This window comes from Buceros rhinoceros, unplaced genomic scaffold (genome assembly GCF_000710305.1).
Source record: "Buceros rhinoceros silvestris isolate BGI_N320 unplaced genomic scaffold, ASM71030v1 scaffold3111, whole genome shotgun sequence".
In the NCBI taxonomy this organism is placed as follows: domain Eukaryota; kingdom Metazoa; phylum Chordata; class Aves; order Bucerotiformes; family Bucerotidae; genus Buceros; species Buceros rhinoceros.
In genome coordinates this window covers 2,561-17,327 of record NW_010395765.1, presented here as the reverse complement: position 1 = coordinate 17,327, position 14,767 = coordinate 2,561, and the positions used below count along the sequence as shown (strand labels likewise).

The 14,767-nt window shown below is 39.2% G+C and overlaps 1 protein-coding gene across 1 annotated transcript in view; it reads left to right on the top strand.

Moving 5' to 3' along the window:
- LOC104501769 (carboxypeptidase B-like) overlaps nucleotides 1-10,371 on the top strand; it is a 19,948-nt gene extending 9,577 nt beyond the window's left edge. Inside the window, exons 9-11 of the mRNA XM_010145637.1 lie at nucleotides 959-1,161; nucleotides 9,368-9,452; nucleotides 10,143-10,371. Of these exons, the coding sequence (XP_010143939.1) occupies nucleotides 959-1,161; nucleotides 9,368-9,452; nucleotides 10,143-10,330 (476 nt within the window). The 3' untranslated portion in view covers nucleotides 10,331-10,371. The remainder of the gene's footprint in view (nucleotides 1-958; nucleotides 1,162-9,367; nucleotides 9,453-10,142) is intronic.
- Nucleotides 10,372-14,767: the final 4,396 nt, after the last annotated feature.

Genomic DNA, 14,767 nt, shown 5'->3' with positions numbered 1-14,767 from the left:
CTACATGATGGTTGGTCCAGCTCAAGCCTGAGTGAAGACCACTACTATAGCATCGTGGAATAGCTTGTGTTCAATTTTTGGAGCAGTGTTGGGCCAAAGGAGACTTTGGTTACTAGTGTTGTCAGTATGGCTACTTCTGTGAACACACAGAGGTGAGTGCCAGCCTCTTCTCCAACATAACAAGTGATTGTTCAAGAAGAAATGGCCTCAAGTTGCACCAGAGGAGGTTTAGATTGGACATTAGGAAAAATTTCCCCACCAAAAGGGTTGTTAAGCATTAGAACAGGCTGCCCAGATGGTGGAGCCACCATTCCTAGAGGCATTTAGAAGACATGTAGATGTGGTGCTTAGGGACATGGTTTAGTGGTGCACTGGACAGTGCTGGATTAACAGTTGGACTCGATGATCTTAAAGGTCTTCTCCAACCTAAACAATTCTATGAGTCCTATGATTTTGTATACACACACGTGCGTATATATACACATCTATACACTTATACATGCTTACACACACTACACATATATATACATACACACACACTTCTGTGAGTTCAGAACAGAAACAAAGAGTTTTCTGTTGGTTAGTTTCACTTGGTGGAGAGGAGTCTTTCTTGAGTGGTTTCCACTCGGCTGTTTCCTGGAAGCGTCCTAGAAATGAGGGAGATATGCAAGGAGAGGACTGTTAAATACCAAAGCAAATCAATATCCCAAATCACTTAATATAGGGCTTTACATCAATATTCATGTTCTTCCAACTATGCACACTCTACGGGGCATATTTATTTAATGCTGCATCATGTTGCCCAGTGTCTTAACTCTGCAATCAAATACTCTCTCCTCTGATATGGCACGTGTGTCAGCAGGATTTCCAAGGCTTATCTGCAGAAGTGGTGTAACGTAATTCTCCTAACAACCAACTTTTTTCATTAAATACTCATTAAATTCATCTTTCTTCCCAGCTCTTGGGGCCTCAGAAAAACCCTGTGATTCCACTTACTGTGGCTCTGCACCTGAGTCTGAAAAGGAGACCAAGGCTTTGGCTGATTTTATTCGTCAACATCTTTCTACAATCAAGGCATACTTGACAATTCACTCCTATTCCCAGCTGCTACTGTTTCCTTACTCATACACTTACCAATTACCATCGGATTATAAGGAGCTGGTAAGTCTCTCTGTCATTTTGACATAATGAAAAGAATAAGTAAAAATCATCACTTGCTATTTAGGTCCATTTAACTTTGAGCAGTGTCTTTAACATCTGGAAAGAATCTGTACTGCCAGTTTTTGAAAATACTTCAGTCTTTCTTAGCAAAAACAAGGGAGACTATGACAGCTTCAAGTACAGGATAAACTTAAGAGCCTTATTTAATTTCCTCATACACAATGAATTTACCACATGGTCAGTTTGTCTTCCAGTCCTGTTACACAGGAATCCACTGTGCTGTGCAGCACTGCTTCTTCCCAGCTCAGGAGGCTGCTGTGTACGTAGCTTTACAACATTACGTAGAAACGCTATGCCCTAGAAGTCAGGCTAACAGCTTGGTAGATTGTCATAACTATGAAATGACTGAACTGGTATCATCAACAGCAGACAAGGATGTGTCTACCACTTCCCACTAAACCTCAGTTCTCGCTGAAGTGAAATGGTGCAGATCCTACTGATACAGGTTCAGGACAATGAGGTAGTTATTGTCAAAAGCATCATTAAAAACAGTGGGATACCACACAGGAAAAATTTTCAGATCTGAAGCCTTGCTAAACAGGTCTGGATTCAAACACACCTTTTATCTGGAAGAGGAGAGGATGAATGTGGTGTCTTAGAGGACAACTCCTCTTTTATTCATCCTAGAGAAAGGCCACACCTCAATGCCATTTAAGTAAGATAACAACAGTCAGGAATATATTTTTTTAATCCTAAAAAACAGAGGAGTTAAAACTATTAAATGTGTATAAAAGTTACAAATATTTTATAAGGCCAAAAACGAACAATCATGAACAATAAACTTACTTCAGTTCTCTGGCATAATAGCAATTAGAAGCTGTTGGCAAGGAAAACAACGTAGCAAAACAAAACAAACAAATCCTGATTCCTCCTCTTCCCGGAATGCTGCCAAAAGTCCAAGGCAACTACACTGTGTGTTGCTCTGCTGTGCAGGTTTGACAGATTTATGAGTGCTCCCAAAGAGATGTCATGATTCTGAAGCACAAATACAAACTGGGGCCAACAGTGAAGTTTCTCATTACATTTTTTACTGCTTAAAGGAAAGAACAAAATTAAGATGAGGATTTTGTTTTCTTAATTTATATTCCAGAAACTTTTACTTATAATTATTCCAGGGATCCGTAATCATTTCTTGTCTTTACAAAACCTTTTCTTTTACAAAACCTTTACATTTCACACACTGCAGTTCACTGGAAAGTAATAAACAACACAAACCCCTTGAAGCTGCTTTGTTGTCAAGATCACAAAGTTTCCATGTGTTAAAAATTTGCGTGACGTTCTACCCAAGAGCAAATGTGATGAAACATAACTAAAAGTACAGCATGTTTCTCACTGTCTTAAATGGAAAAAGTTTACATTGACAGCTCATTATGAAAACTCATTATGAATCCTTAACAATAAGAAAGAACCTATGCGCTTTTCCAGGTTTTCAAATTCTTCTATTAAATTTAAATTTTATACTAGCAATGTCCTGTTCGAATACACAGTACCATTTAACGAATCACCCGTATTAAGGTTCTACAATTTTTATCAGTAAAACCCCTCCTTTACTGCCATAAATAACAATTCTGTTAATACCATTCAGCATAAAAACTGAATACCTCAGGAGTACAGGCTATATATTGCTCTTCAACCATTTGATTTCACTTTCTAAGTTAGTCTTTCCAAAATCACTTTATCCTATATTTTAAATCAGGCACATGATCCCAGAGGGAGTTCCATTAATTTCCACTACAAAGCAATCACAAATCTCACCACCATGACAAGGTGACCTTACGAGTGTTTTTCACATCTTAATTAAGGGAAAGTATTTCCTCTATTGGAGATCCCAACAAAAAGACAGCAGGATCCCAGAGGTGTTCAACTTGTGTAGTATCTGATTTTAACAAGGGAAGACTTCTTGCCAAAAATCCTTTTGGAGAGTGAGATCAGAGTACCACCCAATCAACATCGCCTGTAGTTGGGATAATTAAACAGAAAGGGCCTGATTCACTGCAATGTCAGTGAATCAAATGGAAAGACTGACTTCAGCAGCCTCTGGGTCAGGTTTGAAAGCACAGCTTTTCAGGTTACTTCAAATAACCAAAACACATTGATTTAGCTGTCACTAAAGAAAATTTAAGATTTCAGTCAACAATTGTACTTGCTTGAAATGAGACAGCTACAAAAACAGGTATTATTTTGTATGCAAATTGTTGTGTTTCATGCCTAAAAGTTCTGTCTAAATTTAGAATTTAGAGAAATACTGAAGAAAGAGAATCTCTACTTTTAATAGATAGTGTTCAGGCAAATAAAAGGATCATAAATCACTTTGCAAATGAAGAAGCAAAATTTATAATGCTATGATATCATCTTATTTTCACTCTGACAGATCTAACAAATTAAAGGAAATACAGTTGCAATTTCTTAGCTCTTTCAATGAGCAACTGGAAGTGTGCTTAAACAAAACCTGACATGTCTGCTTATCATTAACAACACTTTGTTCCATTGCATGGAATTAAAGATAGCATGGGGCGTATGCTGCATTCCAGTGTCTGCAATACAGAAGGGCATAAAATTTGGTAATTTGAGATTGAAGACCCTAAGTCTGCAGAAGACAAAGAGCTAGAGAATGCTTGTACCTTCCTTTCCTCTGAGCATACTGAACAGCAAGTTCTTGAGGCTCACAAGACTCTTTCTGTTCACAGTTTCAAGAAATCATCAGAAGGTATAAAACAGTTCTGGTTTTGGTTTCTCAGGTAGAACAGGGCACGCTGAGAACCCCAGACATCCCTTATGCTCCACTGCACCACTATAGCAAATCAGAACAACCTCAAAGTTATTTCAACTTACTTAGAGCCAGGGATTAGAACTATCCCTCAACCACCCCCAGGCCTGGGGTGTAAAACATGATGAAAGCCAACATCTCTCAACTTCCCACTCTTCTCCCTAGATGCAATAGGATCTCTGAGAATTTCAACCCCACAGATCACAAGGATTTTCCCCTTTATTCAGGGTGGTTGGTTTGTTCCTTGCTGCCCACACCCCTCCTGGGGTGTTGCACAAAACTTTCACTGTTATCCAAACAATATTTGAACAACAAAAATAAAAACACCCAAGACAGGAAAATCTAGGTCAGGAATTTCTCAGAAGTTACACAATATTCTTGTGATGACACCCTGAAAGAAATATGTACTCCTTTTGGTGAATCACACTTTGCCTTCTTCATAGTCCTCTTGACTCACTCTTTACTGTCCCCTGGAGTGTTACCCTGCACAGAGAATACACACTTCAGCCATCTCCTACAGAGAACAGAATCATTAGCTTTTCACAGTTAAAAAACGTGCCTGGCAAGACCACTTTGTCCCCACACCCCAAAAAGATTCTTCTCATCTTTATTTCACTATTCACATTTTTGTCCTCTTGCAATGAAGAACTCCTCTGGATTTAATCACATTTCTCACAAACAGTTCAGCCCATATCTTTTTAATTGGTTTGTATTTTGGCCTTACCTTCCTATCAAGTCATCCTCATTTTCAGCAGACAAGTCTAGCTTTATCAGTTACTGTTTGTATCTAACCGGCTCTGAACTATGATTGGATAGAGCAGAGGAATGTGCGTTGTGCCTTTTCTTCCTTTCCAGGTTTGATGCCACCTCTCAGTTAAACAACAAATTCAACACCAAATACATGTCTACAGCCAGCTCGTACTCGGTGTCAGATTAATGTCTACGTATTACTGCAGTTTGGCAGGCAGCCGACTATTGTATTAATTTAAAACCCAGGTTAATTTTCTAGACACGGAATTTCAGTTTGTAGTACTTGAATGCACACTGGCCACATCGGTTACTGTTTCAGCTCGCTGAAATTCACCTTCCATATTGGGTTGGTCTAGCATTTTACTTCCTCTGTAGTCCTCGAAATAGGGTAGAATAGAAAGATATGCCCAGAGTCCGTGCAGCCTGCAAGAAGAGTGAATTTCAAATATATTGCATGGCTTTGTGAATATCAGTCTGATTATTTAACCTGGTGCCTGGGAGCAAAGTCTTTTCACTCCTGCCTTTATTCCTGAATGTGTTTAAGATATACAAAGAACTGTGGGTAAGAATTTTTGAACAGCAAAGATCCTATCACTGAGACTCAGACCTAGCAACGAGGAGTTGCAACCTACGCTGCTGGTGTAACCTGTGCTGTTGCAGACTCCTGTGATTGTACTACTTGTTCAAGTGACTATTGTTAAAGTCAGCTGGGAAGCATAACAAACAGGGAAGTGGGCAGAAAAGCAGTATTTGGAACTGGCTTCACAGCCCCTCCACCAAGTTTGCCACAACAGATGTCCCAGAATAGAACTGCTCTGCACCATCTGTCTTACAGTTGAGAAAAGGATGATTTTTGTGGCAGCACCTTCCACGTGCTCATGTATGAATGTGGCTGAAAGACAAAAGTCTCCAACAGGTGTAGGGCACATTCACCTTAACTCAGTCACACTGGACACCCTCTCACCAGGGATCTATTTCTTAAATGCTCTGTGAGGCTGCCACAGAGAAACAGGCTGGCAAAGGAAAAAGAAGCATCATACTGAAGTCCTCCTCTTGGCTGGATTCCCTGGACCCTTGGGGGACGTGTTTAACTATGAACAACAGAATAGTGAACTAAATTACACATCAGTCGTGGACTCTTTTGAGGGGAGTCTGTTCTTATTGGCAAAACACAAAGCCTCAGAAGCTTAGCTTCGCTTGGCTACAGTTAACTTTGCAAATGGTGCATTTTCAGACTTCCATTACAAAGGAAGTTGAGGGTTGCCTAAGTAGCACATGAGACAGAAGTGAAGTGAAAATACAGTTTTTAAGCCCCGGGCAAAACAGTTTGCAGTCCAGTTAGGGAAGAGAGCAGGAGATCCAGTCAATCGGTGAAAAGGCCTCTCCAGATCACTGCCAGATTGTGAGGGCAAAGGGACTTGTCCACATGCAGCAGCTGCATAATCAAAGTCCTGGAGTGTTTCTAAACAGCCAAAATTTGCTGGCAAATCTAGCCTGATGGTACAAGAGTAAATGAGGGAGATGCTCCCAAAAATTTACTTATTAACATGCAGAAGGTGCTTAGCCTGATGATTTATCTTGTTAATTCGAAACTCCAGATGTGGTGAGAGAGGCCAGTAACGTATCTTCCATTAAAACGAGTTAACTGAAAAAAGAGGTTTAAAGTTTGTGAATTAAGTGAGATAGTGACAACTGAGAACACAACTCTGCTGTCTCACCCTGCACACAAGATCATGCAAAACATTAGTAACTGCTGTGTAAACACAGACGGGTGATCAGCGCAGGGAATACAACCTTGCTGAAATGACCAGCTCTGCGAGTTCAGCTGCAAGTCAGAAGCTGAAAAGCCATTTCTGCTCCCATTTACAAGGTATTAATTTGGAGTTATTTCTAGGACTTCAGGGCGCCAGTTGTTTCTCTGCCACTATAACTCTCAGCAAAATTTTCCTTCCAAGAGAGGGATTCTTAACAGTAAAAAAAACAAACCGAAACCCAAAACGAATCTCCGAAACAAACCACAACAATTCAGTTAAGTCTGTCATGCAGAGACACTCTTTGCATGACAGACGCACTTTTGCTATGCCAAGACAAATCACTCCACAGTGAAGTGTATCCTCAAAGGCCAAAAACATACCAGCGTTTCCCTTGCAGCTGTATTCCAAATAACACAGAGGCTTGAAAATCCAAACTACCCTTCAAAAGCTAAGTATCACTTTCCCTTTTGGAAAATGTTGGGCATTATTTATATACCTCTGCATAAATCTCTGTGTTATTTCCTTTTTATGGATGGTTTTGAGTAATCATGATTTTTTTTTTAAAGAAAAAAATCCTCATATTTTGTATTTATACTCACAAGTATTTACTTAATTTTTATTATTCCTATTGGTTTATATTGTATTATATTATTAAGAGGTGACTTCAGTTCAAAAATTTTTTTTACCTTTAGGTTTTAGACTTAAGAAAGCACTTGATAGAGAGTCACTTAAAGGAAAAAATCAGATATCAGAACTTCTGATGAAGTTTAATTTCATGGTGAAGTCATAAATGCTCAGTCGTGTTTCTCACTTAGAAAGGGTCATTTAAAATACCACCTCTATCTCCAGCCTGGAGAGCTTGAGGAAGTTGTTTATTTGGATTTCAGACTCTTAACAGCTGGAAATCTCAACTGATCCTTCTACAAATCACTCTTTTTACAACTTCCTGGCCAATAATAAAAAAATCCCTCAGGTAAAAGGATTTCCTGGCATAATTTTTCTGGTATCTGTTCTGGTATGATTTAAAGCCATCGCGATTTAAAGCGGTTGAGTGAAAGGAACGCCCTTTTCTTCCCAAAGAGCAGCTCTGCTGCTCTATTGACCCCACCATGCCGTTTACTAAAGGGAGAGCAAATAGTAGTTACCAATAGGTCCACACACAGTATCGAACTATCATTCCAAATTTAATTTCCAATTTTCATATATTTGAAAAGAACTAGTTTACATTTAAAAATTCATTTTCTGTTGAGAGAAGATTTGACTTAATCTCAGCTGCTGATTCAATGTATACATTACAAACAAAAGGTGACTGAATAAAACGTGGCGTCACTAGCATGTATGTGTTAAAAATTGTTAGGAATTTTAGAAAAATCAGCTTGTTACAGGATTAAAAAACCCCATCAAACAAACAAAAAAACCCACTTGACAATACTGGAGAGACCTCAGCTACCCCAATTACTCTGAATTCAAGATTATGAAATGCAAAGCAACAACATTCTTCCTCCAACTGCTTGTGTTTGAACAAGAGGGGCCAGAAAACAAACCACACATTCAGGTACAGCTTATGTTATAGGTGGAAAGACAAGCTTCAAATAATCTTTGATACATATATTGTTTATATATTCTTAATGTGCTAAATGACCACAAATTCCTGCAGCAAACTCCCATAATTCTCAAATGTTCAAAATCTAACATTTGGGAATGTGGAAACACTTGCTGTTCTGCAATGCAGTAGGCTGCCAGTGCTAATGCAAACATATTTTGATGCTGTTTCATAGAAGCTGGGAAAGCTCTCTCACTTAACTAAAGCTTTTCTAAACACATTGTCCAATACGCCTTTTTGAGTAATTCATGGGAGCAATTGAAGTATAAGAATGAACAGAGAATATTTTACAACATATCTTCCACTGGGAAGTAAGCCAGATGATAACCTACAGAGAAGGAAGGGGCTTTAGGAAATTCCTGGAATAGTAAGCCATTCAGCTGCAAGCTATTAAGAAAGATATGGCAACCCATTGCTTACTCTTATATGGAACATCTGCTTTCAAAAATCATTCTTATTTATCATCTGTTAGTAATAGTTTTCAGGTTTTATTACCAACATGCTGTACAATGAAGAATGGGAAAGGTCACACGTTCCAAAGAAAAGTCTGTAATCTCCTTAATGCAAACATACACAGCTTCATAGCGCTGTCGATGGGCCTCATCCAACCCTCACCGAAATTAGCGGGAGTTAAATGAGTCTCTCTGTGCACAGGAAATGAATTGGAATTAATGACACTACCTATGGTTCCAGGGTAATTTATGCCTTTTCTGGCCATTAATATTTGTAAGACCTTAATCTGCTTCCACTTGTATCAGTGTTTAACTCCACTGGCTAAGCTGATTCTACTCTGAATTTATAGCTGAATGGAGAAAAAAGGCTATTGTATGTTCACAGTTTACTGTACCAAGTTATTACTATTCTCTAAGATTCCCTTATCTGTGAATAAGATTCCTTATTTAGTTTTAATCTTGTACAAGTATCTTGTACAAGTACTTCTAAGTACAGAAAATCCTGTTACCTGTTGTCCCCTTCCTATCCAAACTGTCCTGGACTATACAGCAGGCTGTACAGCTCCAGAACAACAAACACGTGGACTGGACTACACTCCATTAAAGCCTGGAGAACGAGTTCCTTACTGATGAGCTCTTCTCAAAACAGGACAAGCTGTGCCTCGTCAGCTACTGACATCCAGTCATTCCGAGAGGTGAACAACAGTTTTCAAATAGAAACTTCTCAAACACATCTCTTCAGTGTATCCAACAATGTATTTGCTTAGATTCATCAGAAAGCTTCTGAAAATCTGCATTTATCATTCTTCTTTTGCTACAGAATTCTGTTGCTCAGGCTGCATCCAAACAGCTGGCCAGTTTGTATAACACCAAATACACATACGGCCCAGGAGCTACAACAATCTGTAAGTACTGGCCTCGATACACTGCCCATCTGTGTTACGTGCTACTAAGACTATCAAATGCAGTTTTCTAGTGGTTCCTTTTCCTCTTCCTAAGTCATCCTCTTCTTTCTTCACATGTATTTACTCAGAGGTATATATGGAATATGTCATTCCTAAAATACGGGATTGTATATTCCTTAAGGATCCCAGGGAGTGTGTGACCCTGTAGAAGGTAAAGTGATGTGGTAAAGTGTTTAGGAATTCTCATGCATAGCATGAATTCTCAAACCATACACAGCTTAGATTTAAACATCTCTGCTGAGATTTTCTGCATTTCCAGTATCTCCAAGTCAAAGTGAAATGATTATATGAATCCTAAAGAATGCCTTCAACCACTCTTGCAACACAGATAATTATTCCTTTTACTTTGCATTACAGTCTGGGAAATGTACTAATTACAGTTCCACTCTTCAAGCAGTTTAGATTGTTTACATTTGTTTGCACACATCATCTGGAACGAAGCTAACAAATGGCCTAAAATCACAAAAGCTTTTCCATGAGCAGGAAATAAAATAAATCAATTCACTGACTATTCCCTTTCATCTGCCCTTTCCGCATTTCTGGCTACGTGACGTGACTCCAAAGTATATCACATTTCAATGTGTAGCCACACTTTTCCAGTTAAGCTTTATTTTATTTCTTTATCAACAGATCCTGCTGCAGGGGGCTCTGATGACTGGGCTTATGATCAAGGCATCAAGTACTCTTTCACTTTTGAGCTCCGGGACACTGGTAGATACGGTTTCACTCTCCCTGAATCTCAGATAAAGCCAACCTGTGAAGAGACTTTTCTTGCTGTTAAATACATTGCCAATCATGTCCTTGAGCACTTGGATTAGAATGGACTTCTAAAAGCTATTAAAGCAGCTTTATTCTAAGATGCTTTCCTTTTTATTCTTCTCTAACAGTAGGTTTTTATTTCTCTTTACTTGATGTTCTTATTCATATCCTTAGCCCATAGGTCAATAGAACTACAAGTTTGTCAAGAGAAATTGTATCTTTTATTATGGCAACTGATATAGTCAGAGGGGTCTAAAAAGAAAGAGCACTGGAACTTTAATCAACTTAATGATTAAAATTATCTTTACACATAAAAGATGGGCAGAGCATTAGAACTTACACAGCCTGAACGCTAAACAGAATGAAAAAAACTAAGGGTTCATATAAATGCACTTTCATCCAACCATTCATTGCCCTAATGGCAACAGTAGCACAGAAAAGTTCATATCACATACTTTTAAAAAAATGTTAACTGTGATACGCTCTTGTGAATTTTCTCAACACTCACCCTGGATCTGCCCCATCACTCAAACCTAATTTGGATCTGAGGTCACTGCTAGTCCAATCTGCACTCGGTGCTGAAGCTTGTAGTTACTATTAGTTTTGAAATCCAAAACTTGATACAAATCATGCTATAAAATACCCTGCGTTTAAGGGTCTCACACTCACTACAGTAGTACCTGTTAAAATATTCTCAGAGTCCTGGTACTTCCTGAGGCCCCACATGTTCCTACTGTCATGAGCACAAGAATAATAAAAAGCCATAAAGACTAAGTCTGGTGATAAAGGATTTCATGAGAAGCTGTAAAGAATTATCCCCTCCCAATCAATTTTCTGTACAGGTAATGCGGGTCTGATTGGGTCAGAGTGATAAACAGCCACTGCATGCAGATTTCTCATGTAGCTGCAGAAGATGTGTTTGGCATTTATTAATGCTGTTTAGAGCTTGGTTAATATGGGACATGCTCTGCAGAAAGATAGAGAAAAACCTTATGTCAACACAGAACCTGGCTGATGTCCCTGCCACAGCTGGAAGCTCCGAACAGAGACTTCCTCTGCCCATTGATGCTCCTAGAATAAGCACTATTTCTGGCGGGTCCCTAGCTGATGCACTCCAAATAGTCCATGAAATGCATCTTACAGAGAAAATGGGCATCCCAAGAAAATTGCCAAATTCAGACCTGTCAAAAAACTCTGTGTTCACCTTTTTTTGCCTCTTCTCTGTGGAGGAAAACAGAAAGACACGATCCAATTTAAAATGCCACTTTAATTTGCACGTATAAGAAAAAGGAAGGAGCACACCCAGTAGCCCACTCCTATTAGCCCAGCAGCACTCAGATTAAACTAGTCCCCACACACTACTATTTGATCCATCTGGTTTTGATCGCTGGTGAAACTGAACCCATGTGTGAAAGTGGCACGCACCAGTGAAAAGACACATCATTCTGGTTTGCAGCAGAAGTGGGGTGAAGGATAATCAACATTACCAAAAATAGCACAGGATGCAAAAGGAAACCAGGCTCTTCTCAGCAGTGTTCAGCAACGGAACACGAGGCAGTATGCGCAAATTAAAGCACATGAAACTCTATGTGAATGCTACTGCACAGGTGCCCAAACGCTGGCACAGGTTGCCCAGAGATGTTGTGGAGTCTCCATCCTTGAAGATGTTCAAAACTCGACTAGACATGGCCCTGGGCAACTTACCTTAGGTGACCCTGCTTTGAGCAGGGGGTTGAAATGGATGGGCTTGAGAGGTCCCACCCAACCTCAGCTGTTCTGTGATTCTCTGAAATTAATCTCTGCCTGATGCAGATCAACCAAGGACTGAGATGAACAATTCAGCTTTTCCTATTTGATTTACACCACTTTAATTAAATAAACAGAAAAGGAGCATTCTTTTTTCTCGGCTAAGAACCACATCAAAAAGCTGCCATCTTTCAAATATTAAGCTATTGTTTAGCTACAATCATTCAAACAACCAATTCATTTCAGTGCTCCAAAACTCAACAGGGACTAAGAACTGAGGAAGTGTTTTAAAGACAACGTACAGTCCATGTGCCGGGTCTCACAGGAGTGATACTGGAGATACCAGACCACTTGCAGAGGAAACGTCCCTTCAGCACAGATCGCAGCTGCAAAAGCCCGACAAAGGCAGCACTTACAAATACTTAACACATAAAGCAGGACACTCACACATGAAAATTAATGAAGCACACTAAGTCCTGACAGTTGTGTGATAGTTAAACATGTGCTTCTGGGGAAGGTATTTCTTAAGTTTGCTCAAAGTTCTCAAGCAGCTGCTGACACATAGTGGTAATTGAGAGAAGGAAACTTTTGTTCTTAATGATCCAGACTCAACTGTCTCAAAAACTGTGCTAGAAATTAAACCAACGCTTACAATGCAGCCTGTTCTGAACTCGCTTTGCTGACACATGGTCTCAGCACGCTTCTTGTCGCTTTGCATTTTTCCAAGGTCGGATGTAGGCTCTGCATTGAAGCAGGTTGCCCCTGTGCTCCCCACTGCTCTGGGAACAGCTGCATTACAGCTGCGTACAGTCTTTTACCATAGGAGAGGAAACGGCCAAATGCTGCTTTCGAGAATGGGACTGTGTCCCCGTCCTTTACAGGAAGGATGCTGGACTACTTGCAGTGAGCTTTGCAGCCACAGAAAACAGGGACTGTGCTATCAATAAATGAATATATACAGCTTGGCCAAGAAACAGGGAAATACTGCAAAACATCTACAACTTTTTCTTCAAAGCTTTTTAAACAAAGCACCCCAGTCTCTTGGTAAACCCTGAAGTGTTTTCTTCCTGCATTTAACGGAAGACCTAAGATGCTTAATTCTGGAGTTCTTCAAGGAAAGTATGAATCACATTGCTTTAATATGAAATCAACTCCCAATTTCCCAGCTTCATGGGGGAAAAAAAAAATCAAATATTCATGTTTCTCTGTAATCCATTGATACACTAGGCCATAAGAACCAGCATAAAGACTGTAATGAAGAAAAAAGGAAAACAGTTCAGGAGTAACTACTGTCATCCCTGCAGATCCCTGTGCTGCTGCTGAACATGAGAGAGCAAGGCCAGAGAATACAGCTCAGTATCACAGTGACCAACCAGTTCACATCCAGAAGTGATACAGCTCAGACCATCTCTGTTCCTACCAGAGTTAGTCCATAATCTAATTGACCTGCTACAAAAATCAAGAGATGCTAGTAAATTTTTTTAAATTACCAACAGAACTCTAAGGCAAATAGGCTGTGATGCAGCACTGACATCACTGTTGACGTGTATGTTGCATCATCATCACTCATCAGCACGGTTGCTTTTCCACCATCACAAAGATGCAGCAGTCTCAGATTACGGAACTGTAAATAAAGTAGTAGATGCAAAAAGGCTGCTTTCCACTGGTACTTTCATATCCCTGATCACAGGATGACCTTGCATAAAGATAATATCCTCACATATGTAAGGTTTTAGGAGTTCAAGTGTTCGACGCACTTTGTAGAAATATTCTAATGTCCAGGATTAGAGTCCATTCCAATCCAGAAACTTCACCCTTAGAAAAATCCCTCACATATGACAGCAGATACTCTGTTCACCCAGTTTCTTTTCCAGGTCTATGCACAGTAATGCCACCAAGGCCTGTGCATTCTTCTTCCACCTTGGCGTAAATGAAAGGAAAAGCTGGTCCTCCTTGTGGCATACTCAACTAATAAGTTCAGGCTATTGACATCAACAGGTATTTCACTCAAAAACTAAACTGCGAATACTGCAAAAACCACTGGAATTTCACTGTGTTATTTTTCACATAGCTTCTATTAATTCTTCGATGATTTTTAAAATGTGCTCAGAAATTGAGTGAATAAAGGGTTGAACAAGGAATATTCATTTTATACAGACATTTTGGGGAAAAAAAAACCCTATTCTTACATTTTTCTCCACAAGTAAAAGTGCTGTCCGTGACCTGAAGGCTTTCTTTAAGGACTATAAAAAGAACATTTCCTACTGGAATGGAACTAGACTTCCTAACGACACAACGGTGTTTTATTTTATACTTGCCCTCTTTCGATGCATATCTTTGAATCACATCTGAAAAACAACGATATAATCCTCACAAATGTGGAACCCCTTTCCTCCACTTAAAAGAAAAGCTGAATAGAAAATGATGCTTTATTTCTAGCTTTTATCACCACTATTCCCTTGCAGTTTCAGTCTCTCACATCTCTGTTACATATTTATATGCAATATGTAATATTTATATGTAATATATTTATTACATATTCAGCAATAAAAACTGTTTAGACATAATTACTTTAAAATGTTCATAACACAAAATGAATTTGTATTATACGCTTTCTAAATTAGAAAATCCATTGCACCTCCGAACTTAAAAAACAGAAGAAATCAAAACTTGCTTTTAAAAAAGCCCTGTTACACTATACTTACACCAGACTTTGTTCAGCTATTCATGTGTTTTGGAAATCACGAGGA